General features: G+C 49.4%; 1 protein-coding gene across 1 annotated transcript in view; it reads left to right on the forward strand.

Annotated features, from left to right (window-relative positions):
* SLC25A22 (solute carrier family 25 member 22) overlaps nucleotides 1-10,745 on the forward strand; it is a 36,504-nt gene extending 25,759 nt beyond the window's left edge. The window contains exons 7-9 of the mRNA XM_061463149.1: nucleotides 308-462; nucleotides 8,843-8,918; nucleotides 9,790-10,745. Of these exons, the coding sequence (XP_061319133.1) occupies nucleotides 308-462; nucleotides 8,843-8,918; nucleotides 9,790-9,943 (385 nt within the window). The 3' untranslated portion in view covers nucleotides 9,944-10,745. The remainder of the gene's footprint in view (nucleotides 1-307; nucleotides 463-8,842; nucleotides 8,919-9,789) is intronic.
* The last annotated feature ends 205 nt before the right edge of the window (nucleotides 10,746-10,950 follow it).

Consider the following 10,950-nt stretch of genomic DNA (forward strand, 5'->3'; position numbering starts at 1 on the left):
CAGAAATGGACAAACAATTCTGAATATGCCATGGTTTGAGTATTGAAAATCAGGGAGAGGCCATTGACTCAACAGGACTCTGTCCCTCCCATGGGCCTGTTGTATTTTTGCAGTCAGTTTTGCCCCTGTTGGGTTTTGGCTGCTATTTGCATTGCAGTTGAAGAGCTGCTTTGTCTGTGTTGTGCTTGCGGCTGGTGCTGCCAACGCATGATGCTTGCAGCCCTTCATTTGATGTTCAGTTTGTTGGTGTCTCACTCTGACTTTGCTCATCCTTACTCTTTTTTTCCTTCTTCACTCCCCACCACAGGGATGTCCCGTTCTCCATTGTTTACTTCCCACTGTTTGCAAACCTGAACAAGCTGGGCCAGAAAGACCCCAATGTCAAGGCTCCGTTCTATGTGTCCTTCCTTTCCGGATGTGTGGCTGGCAGTACAGCTGCGGTGGCTGTCAATCCTTGTGATGGTGAGTCTTGAGGAGCCTGTGCTGGTGATCTGGTGCCAGGTGCCAGGAGGCAGAAGCAGACTAGGTGAGGATGAGAGTGATTGTACCAGCCTCTTCGCAGCATGAGCACACAGGGAGGTGCAGATGGAGACCTCTGCTGTCTGAGCTGCCTCCAGCTCAGATGGTGGTTTCTTCAGCTGAGCTATACCTTTGGCCACAGCTTACACAGAGGTTTGCAGTACTCACTAGGTAAGTCAGGAAAAGGGTGTCATCCATTTCAGTCATTCACAGAATCATAGAATAGTTTGGGTTGGAAAGGACCTTAAGATCATCAAGTTCCAACCCCCCTGCCATGGGCAGGGATACCTGCCACTAAACCATGCCACCCAAGGCTCTGTCCCACCCGGCCTTGAACACTGCCAGGGATGGAGCACTCACAACTTCCCTGGGCAACCCATTCCAGTGCCTCACCACCCTCACAGTAAAGAACTTCTTCCTTATATCCAATCTAAACTTCCCCTGTTTAAGTTTTAACCTGTTACCCCTTGTCCTGTCACTACAGTCCCTAATGAAGAGTCCCTCTCTAGCACCCTTGTAGGCTCCCTTCAGAAACTGGAAGGCTGCTATGAGGTCTCCACACAGCCTTCTCTTCTCCAGGCTGAACAGCCCTAACTTTCTCAGCCTGTCCTCATATGGGAGGTGCTCCAGTCCCCTGATCATCCTCGTGGCCCTCCTCTGGACTTGTTCCAACATTCTTCACAGGAATGGCTGCGAACATGCCCCTGAAAAGGCACGTTTCCACGTGCAATGCTAGTATGCAAATAAGAATCACGGACAACCAGGTCAGACCTCAGATATGTGGCCTTTTCTCCTGCTCCACAGTGTCGTGGTTTAAACCCAGTCAGGCAACTTGTTCACTCACTCGCAGTGAGTGGTGCCTGGCTGACAACAATCAAGCCCCCCCACCGGGGCTCTCCCCTTCCCCGCTCCCGGAGGAATGGGGAGGAGGATCGAAAGAGTGCAACTCGTACGGGTTGAGACAAGAGCAGTCCAGCAACCAATGTACAACACAAATCACCACCACTACCACCAACGACAACAATGACAAGAGAAAATAACAAGGGAAGATAATACGATACCACCGGCCAAGAAACGAGTCCGACCCCGAAGCCCATGTCCTTCTGGGTAACTCCCAGTTGCCCCCCACCCCGGGCATGACGTGCTGTGGTATGGAATACCTCTTTGGCTAACCTGGGTCAGGCGCCCCGTCTCTGCTTCCTCCTGGCTTCCCCTCCTCCCTGGCAGAGCATGAGGCTCACAAAGTCCTCGGTCAGGGTAAACATCACTTAGCAACAACCGAAAACATTGGTATCACCAACAGTGTTCCCAGTCTGTAAGTCAAAACACAGCACTGCACCAGCTACCACGAAGGAGAAACATGACTGCTACTGCTGAACTCAGGACATTATCCACCCCTTATTCCACACCATTCACGTCATGCTCAGATCCCACATTTTCAATACACCATCACTCTCCCACATATATACATCTATATACATACAGACCAAGAGAAAAAGATAATTTTCTTAGTGCCTGGACCAATCCCTATAATGCTGCTGAGTCCATTCGGTCCATAATGTCAGGTTCCATCTCTTGTAACAATCTTTCAGGGCAGGAAAGGCTGTGTGCAGTATTGGATCTTTGCCTGCTGATGCTGGTCATTCCTTTACTGAGGAACTCAACCGGTTCTATCAAAGTTCATTCTCTGTTGGGATGATGGTTGGAGGGAAGTCAGGGCCAGTCGCTGGTGACCTGGAGACATCTAGTTGATGGGCTATAAAAGCATTACACAGCAGGCAACAGCATACAGTTGAGTTCACTGGCTGTTTTCCCCTAAAATCAAATCCCCTTGAGGTATACATCGGACTTCCCCATCTTCCCGCATTACCCACCAAGTATATCCAGGTCCCTGAGCAAAAGCAATCCCACAAGTGGGTTTGCCTTTACCTGAAGCAGGAATAACCCAGACTGTCTTCCCCAGCAAATTCTTCATATGCACCACGGGAACTTTGTCCCCCTCTACAATATGTAAAAGTTCTGACTGGGCTGGGCCAGCCCTGTTGGCAGATCCTCTGGTGTTGACCAACCAGGTGGCCTTTGGTAAGTGTGTATCCCAATGCTTGAAAGTTCCCCCACCCATTGCTCTCAGTGTAGTTTTTAACAGCCCATTGTACCGTTCGATTTTCCCAGAGGGTGGTGCATGGTAGGGGATGTGATATACCCACTCAATGCCATGCTCTTTGGCCCAAGTATCTATAAGGTTATTCCGGAAATGAGTCCCATTGTCTGACTCAATTCTCTCTGGGGTGCCGTGTCGCCACAAAATCTGTTTCTCAAGGCCCAGGATGGTGTTCCGGGCAGTGGCATGGGGCACAGCATGTGTTTCCAGCCACCCGGTGGTTGCTTCCACCATGGTAAGCACATGGTGCTTGCCTTGGCGTGTTGGTGGCAGTGTGATATAGTCAATCTGCCAGGCCTCCCCATATTTATACTTCAACCATCGTCCTCCATACCAAAGAGGCTTTAACCGCTTGGCTTGTTTAATGGCAGCACATGTGTCACACTCATGAATAACCTGGGCAATAGTGTCCATTGTTAAGTCCACCCCTCGATCACGGGCCCATCTGTATGTTGCATCTCTGCCCTGATGGCCTGAAGTGTCATGGGCCCACCGGGCCAAAAATAATTCACCTTTATGTTGCCAATCTAAGTCCATCTGAGCCACTGCAGTCTTAGCCGCTTTATCCACTTGTTGGTTGTTCCGGTGTTCCTCAGTGGCCCAACTCTTGGGTACATGGGCATCTACATGATGTACCTTCACCATCAGGTTCTGCACTCGGGCAGCAATATCTTTCCACAGTGCAGCAGCCCAGATGGGTTTACCTCTGCGTTGCCAGTTGCTCTGCTTCCATTGCTTCAACCACCCCCACAGGGCATTTGCCACCATCCATGAGTCAGTATAGAGATAAAGTACTGGCCACTTTTCTCGTTCAGCAATGTCCAGGGCCAGCTGGATGGCTTTCACCTCGGCAAATTGACTCGATTCACCCTCTCCTTCAGCAGTTTCTGCAACTTGTCGTCCAGGACTCCATACAGCTGCCTTCCATCTCCGATGCTTTCCCACAATACGGCAAGAGCCATCAGTAAACAAGGCATACTGTTTTTCACTTTCTGACAGTTTATTATATGGTGGGGCCTCTTCAGCGCGCACCACCTCCTCCTCTGGTGACATTCCGAAATCTTTGCCCTCTGGCCAGTCCATGATGACTTCTAGAATGCCTGGACGACTGGGATTTCCTATTCGAGTTCGTTGTGTAATTAGTGCAGCCCATTTACTCCATGTAGCATCGGTTGCATGATGTGTACAGGAGACCCTGCCTTTGAGCATTCAGCCCAGCGTGGGCAACCGGGGTGCCAGGAGGAGCGGTGCTTCAGTGCCAGTCACTTCCGAAGCAGCCCAAACCCCTTCATAGGCTGCCAGTATCTCTTTCTCAGTTGGGGTATAGCTGGCCTCAGATCCTTTGTATCCCCGACTCCAAAAGCCGAGGGGTCGACCTCGAGTCTCCCCTGGAGCTTTCTGCCAGAGGCTCCAGGTGGGACCGTTCTCCCCAGCTGCAGTGTACAGTACATTTTTTACATCTGGCCCGGTCCGGTAACTGGTCCAAGGGCCACTGCATGAACTATCTCGTGTTTAATTTGCTCAAAGGTTTGTTGTTGCTCAGGGCCCCATTTAAAATCATCTTCTTCCGGGTCACATGATAGAGAGGGCTTACAATCGAACTGTAATTTGGGATGTGCATTCTCCAGAACCCCACAGCACCCAAGAAAGCTTGTGTTTCTTTCTTATTAGTTGTTGGACACATTGCTGTTATCTTGTTGATCACATCTGTAGATCTGTCTACGTCCATCTTGCCATTTTATTCCCAAAAATTGAATCTCCTGTGCAGGTCCCTTGACCTTACTCCAGTTTATGGCAAAACCGGCTTTCAGCAGGATTTGGATTATTTTCCTCCCTTTCTCAAAGACTTCTTCCGCTGTATCGCCCCACACAATAATGTCATCAATGTATTGCAGGTGTTCTGGAGCTTGCCCCTGTTCCAGTGCAGTCTGGATCAGTCCATGGCAAATGGTAGGGCTGTGTTTCCACCCCTGGGGCAGTCGGTTCCAAGTGAACTGGACACCCCTCCAAGTAAAAGCAAACTGTGGCCTGCACTCTGCTGCCAAAGGAATGGAGAAAAATGCATTGGCAATATCAATCGTGGCATACCACTTGGCTGCCTTTGACTCCAGTTCATACGGAAGTTCTAGCATGTCCGGTACGGCAGCATTCAAGGGTGGTGTGACTTCATTCAGGCCACGATAGTCTACTGTTAGTCTCCATTCTCCATTAGACTTTCGCACTGGCCATATGGGGCTATTAAAGGGCAAGCGGGTCCTGCTGATCACCCCCTGACTCTCCAGTCTATGGATCAGCTGATGGATGGGAATCAGGGAGTCTCGGTTGGTGCGATATTGCCGCCGGTGCACTGTTGTGGTCGCAATTGACACTTGTTGTTCTTCAACTTTCAGCAACCACACAACAGAGGGATCTTCTGAGAGGCCAGGCAAGGTGGACAGCTGCTCAATTTCCTCAGTCTCCAAAGCAGCAATACCAAAAGCCCACCGGTACCCTTTTGGGTCTTTGAAGTACCCTCTCTTGAGGTAGTCTATGCCGAGGATGCATGGAGCCTCTGGACCAGTCACAATAGGGTGCTTTTGCCATTCCCTCCCAGTCAGGCTGATTTCAGCCTCCAGCACAGTCAACTCTTGGGATCCTCCTGTCACTCCAGAAATATAGATGGGTTCCACCCCTTGACAGCTTGATGGCATCAGGGTACACTGTGCACCAGTATCTACTAGAGCCTTATACTTCTGTGGGACTGATGTGCCAGGCCATCTGATCCACACAGTCCAGTAAATCCGATTGTCCCCTACCTCCACCTGGCTGGAGGCAGGGCCCCTCTAATGGTCGTCACAGCGTTGGACACTTAAGTCATGGTAAAAGAGATTATTCTTCATTATCACAGGAGCTGGAGTAAAATCAGCTCTTCCACTCCATCTGGGAAACTGCTCACCAGAGACTGAAGCCGTAGCTCTCATGGGACGATCAGTCTTGGCCCTTGCTCCCCTCTTCAGTTCACTCATCCGTTCCTCCAAAGCTGAAGTAGGTTTTCCATCCCACTTTGTCATGTCTTCTCCGTGATCCCGCAGGTAAAACCATAGGGTACCCCGTGGCGTATACCTCCTGTATCTCCTCTCTTGAACAATAGGACGCCTTTTGTTAATAGCTGAGACGTGTGTTGGTACACGTGAGGAGCTGGATAAATCAGATAGATCATCCCTCAATTGTTCGAGGTCCTGGGACAGTTTTTCCACAGCTGAGATGATGGAAGGGGTGAGATTGTCTTCAAACTCTCGGAGTTTATGAACCATTTCATCCACTGTTAGTGATACTATGTCATTCCAGGTTACTGTTGCCAATGAATGGGCATATGATGACGGTGCATTCCTTGTAAGTTTTTGCCACATGGGTCGTGTACATTCAACTTCATCTGGATCTATGGGTGTATCCCCGTTATTCGGCTTGATGTGATAGATCATCTCTACAATGGCCGATTCCCTCAGAGACTGGATGCCTTTGTCTATAGTAGTCCACTTGGCCGAACGACTCGTAACATCGTCCTTGTACGGAAACCTTTCTTTCACAGCTGCCAAGAGCCTCCTCCAAAGGCTGAGGGACTTTTTCTCTCTTGCAATTGCTTTGTCAATTCCCCCTTCTCTAGCAAGTGATCCCAGCTGCTTGGCTTCTGTACCTTCTAGTTCGTGACCATCGGCCCCATTGTCCCAGCATCGGAGTAACCAGGTGATGATGTGCTCCCCTGGTTGACGGGTAAAATCTTTTCGCATATTCCGCAGCTCGGTTGAGGTCCGAGGTCGAGAAGTTACCTCTTCTTCTTCGTCATGTGATGATGACTCCTGATCAGATTCTGGACCGGGTGGTGAATTCATTGTTTCTTCATCTCGCTTCACCCTTCTTGCCTCTTTTTTGCTTGTTCTCTTGTGTACAGGGGCAACCGATATTGGTATGAATTGGTCCTCTGGTTTGGCTGCAGTGATTATCACTGTTGTTTGAGTAGCAACTGTACTTGTCGCTGGGGGTGGTGCAGCTGCCGTGCTTGGAGCTGGGGTAGCCGCACTGTCTGTTGCAGTCAAAGTTTGAGCAGCTGCTGTACTTGCCGCTGGGGTAGCTGCGCTGTTCATTGCAGCCAAAGTTTGAGTAGCGACTGTACTTGTCGCTGGGGGTGGTGTAGCTGCTGTGCCTGGAGCTGGAGTAGCTGCACTGACTGTTGCTTTGCCCTCAGATCCGCCTACATTCTTTTCCTTTTGAAGGTGCTGGATAGTGTTGAACAAGGCCCTGTAAGCATAGGCCAAGCCCTAGCACGTTGCCATGATTTGTCCATCTCTGGTATGGCCAGAATGACCACACACCTCATTTAAGTGTTTTACTAATTCTTCTGGATTTTGCAGTTGTTTGGTAGTGAAATTCCAAAGTACTGGAGGGGCCCACTGACCTAGATACTTGCCCATACTATCCCACACACCCTGCCACTCATGGCTGTCCAGCCTCAGGGAAAATCTCTTGGTCCTCCTACGTCCTCGTTTGACCCCAGACAAGACCCAAACCTGACTCTGCTTAACTCTTGAAATCAGTCATGGGCAAAACACACTCTGTATGCGTGCTAGCATGGTGATTCCCATCACGATCAGCAAACAAGTCTCAACAGCTTTAAAAGGCCATTCAAAAACTTCAAAACTCTCAAATGTAAATGGGAGGGTAAAAGGATGTCTCCTTCACAGGTTGAGCACCTGAGAAGGAGAAAAAAGATGTGTAATTGCTAAGCACCTCCATCATATACCTCCCAAAGTATAAAGGTGGTGACCACACTGGGAACATAAGCCAGATCAGTTTCATGATCAATGATTCTATTGTATTACAAGTCATTACCATAAAATACAATGAGACAAAAACCTTAGCCCAAGCCCCACACTTGAAAAACGCTAATACAGCAAATACCGGATGGAAGTAAGATACGATATACTGAAACTGTGAGATCAAGAGGAACAACCTTGAGAGCCAATAAATCAGCATTCTGATGAGTGACTATTAATCCAGTCAGATCCGTCGTTATCTCAACCCCTCGTGCCCCATGCTGGGCGCCAAAAAGAACTGTCGTGGTTTAAATCCAGTCAGGCAACTTGTTCACTCACTCCCAGTGAGTGGTGCCAAGCTGACAACAATCAAGGTCCGTGTTCGTCTCCCCCCCCCCCCCTGCACCGGGGCTCTCCCCTTCCCCGCTCCCGGAGGAATGGGGAGGAGGATCGAAAGAGTGCAACTCCTACGGGTTGAGACAAGAACAGTCCAGCAACCAATGTACAACACAAATCACCACCGCTACCACCACCGACAACAATGATAAGAGAAAATAACAAGGGAAGAGAATACGATACCACCGGCCAAGAAACGAGTCCCACCCAGAAGCCTGTGTCCTTCCGGGTAACTCCCAGTTACCCCCCACCCCGGGCATGACGTGCTGTGGTATGGAATACCTCCCTGGCTAGCCTGGGTCAGGCGCCCCGTCTCTGCTTCCTCCCGGCTTCCCCTCCTCCCTGGCAGAGCATGAGGCTCACAAAGTCCTTGGTCAGGGTAAACATCACTTAGCAACAACTGAAAACATCGACTTCACCAGCACTGTTCCCAGGCTGGAAGTCAAAACACAGCACTGCACCAGCTACCACGAAGGAGAAACATGACTGCTACTGCTGAACCCAGGACAGACAGCATTTGCCTTAAGCTGCCACCTTGGTTTCTCTGATGTGAAAAACATCAGAAATTAAATCCTCTCTGCAGCATTGCACACGCTCCAAGGTGTGAAGAAATGTAAGAGCAGCATCATATATTTTAGATACTTCTTGAGAAGAAACTGAGTATTTGAAGATCAGTTCCCACTTTGCAGAAGGATATCTGAATTTGGAAGTGTTTAAAGCTTAAGTCAGCCTTGGAAACCTTGGTCACAGTGAGAGGACGTGGTTGGGGTTTGGGTGGCTGTGTTTTATCAGTTTGTAAAGAAATGTTTTGGTTTCCCTTTTTTGTGCTGATAAATGTATGAAAATGGTCTGTGGTTTTGGTGATTGGGTTTTGACTGTGTTTCAAAGACATTAGTCTCAGGGTGGCTCTTCCCTGCTGAAGAGCATGCTACATTCCCAGTGCTCACTCCTGTCTCTCTTCTCTTTTTTTTCCCAGTGATCAAAACACGGTTGCAGTCCTTGCAGAGGGGAGTGAACGAGGACACCTACTCAGGAATCCTGGACTGCACCAAGTAAGCCTCCTTGTGAAGCAGGCTACTGTACCAGATGTATGGCATCTGCTGCTGCCTGCTGCCAAGCAATCAGTGCAGCTTCTAGACCCCCATGCAGCAGCTTCTCTGTTTTGATTTCCCTCTGAACATGTGCTTTTATCTATCTATATGGATAGATGTATATATATATATCACCATATATATACTGTTCATGTATTTTTTTCCTATTTTGAACAAGGTAAATACAGCATTTATATTTAAATGCTTCTATCCAAACCCCAGCAGTCATAACAGTGAGATTTTATTTTTGCAGAGGGAGGCAAGTGATTGTCTCTCCTAAGGCCCTGTTGCCTGGAAATCCTACAGCATTAAGTCCGTATTCCTGCTGGGATGACTCCGAACAGCAGCTGCAGGAGGGCTGTCTGAGTGGACTGTCCCCAGCTGCACTCTTCTCTGACCCTTTGCAAAACTGTGGTCTGACTACTTCAGAACATGAAGGGAGTTTCAAAACACAAGCGCTCAATACAGCTTCTGTGTATTGCTGCTGTTGGCAGAATCTCTTGCGATCTGACTGTCCCCCATACTGAGGATTGGAGTTGGCCCCACCTTTTGAACAGGGGGACCTCTTGATGCAAGCATGGGGTTGTCTTAGCTGTACATCCAGACCCAGGCAGACACTCTTGCTCCTGGCCAGCTGTAGGGATGGAGCTTGTTCTTGCAGTCTTTTGCGGAGCACTTGGGGATGGTGGATGATCTACTGTGGAGGCAGTGCCAGGTGACAGTGTTTGCCTGGGTTTAGTCTCTGAAAGGAGGCAAAAAAGCCAGGGCATGGCCAGAAGTTCTGCTGGTGTGGTGGGATGGACACTGACCTGTGTGTGCCATTTCTCCCCAGGAAGATCTGGCAGAAGGAAGGTCCCATGGCCTTCTTGAAAGGGGCATACTGCCGAGCCCTGGTCATTGCTCCTCTCTTCGGCATTGCACAAGTTGTCTACTTCATCGGCATCGCAGAGTTCCTGCTCGACATGCTCCCCAAGCACCGGGCCTAGCCCCAGCACACCTCTGTGTGCCCTCCTGCCCTCTGCAGCGCTGAATTCATCCCCATGTTCATCATCCATGTCAACTGATGTCAGAGCAACAGCACAAAGGGTTCGCACAGGGATGCTGAGGGAATGTGTTCTCCAGATGAGCAAATGCAGTGAGGGAGATACAAGTCCCTTTTCTGTCTCAGTCTGGAACCTGCCCCCTCCTGCTCCTTCCACGGACAATACCTAATTATGCATTGTCTTTTATTCTTCTCCTTTCCTTTTTTTTTTTTTTTTTAATTGTTATTCTCAAGGGCACTGGTAAGCACAGGCTGGGCTTGCAGACCCAGAATTCTCCTCCCAGCCCTGGGGAGGAAGAGGGATGGGAAAGAAATAGTCTGAATTCTCATCTACTTGGTTCCCCTCTTTCTTCCTAGAGTTGCCAGCTATCTGATTAGGAGCTGGAGGAGCAGCTGTGTCCTTTCCCCTAAGGCCCTCCTCAGCTCTGTTGGCCTCAGAGGGGAGAACCGGCCCTGTGCAGAAGGGGCTCATCTCACCTCAGCCAGGGGCACCGTGGGGTGAGGTGCTGGATCTGGCAAGTTCCTTTGTCTGGAAACCTTCACTCCTCATTTCTCCCTTTCTCAAAAATGAGTTGGACTTAAATGTTCTAGATCAGAGGAAGGTAAAGGGCATCGTTACTATTGACTTTGTAATTATTTTGGTTTAAAGCAAAGGGATGTTCCTCCTAACAAAGTGTCACGGGCACATCCAGGTGAGGTACAGAGATGAGATGTCTGCTCCATAGGGAACACATCAGTGGGATCACGCGCAAGTCTGAAGGTGCTTCCCTGCTTGGCTACAGGCAGGGGGTAGAGAGGAACTTGGGATCAAGTTATTTTTGTTCAGGGAAGGGGGGTGGGTTGGGTGTTTAGGCTTTTTTTTAATGCAGGGGTTGTGGGGTGGCAAAACCAAATGAAGAAACCACTTACATTCCTTCAGCCGTGGCTGCAAGTGTAGATTAGCAGATTTTG

The sequence above is a fragment of the Pezoporus flaviventris genome, unplaced genomic scaffold (assembly GCF_033815535.1).
Source record: "Pezoporus flaviventris isolate CSIRO_AGI_PZ_B2104156 unplaced genomic scaffold, CSIRO_AGI_Pfla_v1 ptg000036l, whole genome shotgun sequence".
NCBI classification, from domain to species: Eukaryota; Metazoa; Chordata; class Aves; order Psittaciformes; family Psittacidae; genus Pezoporus; species Pezoporus flaviventris.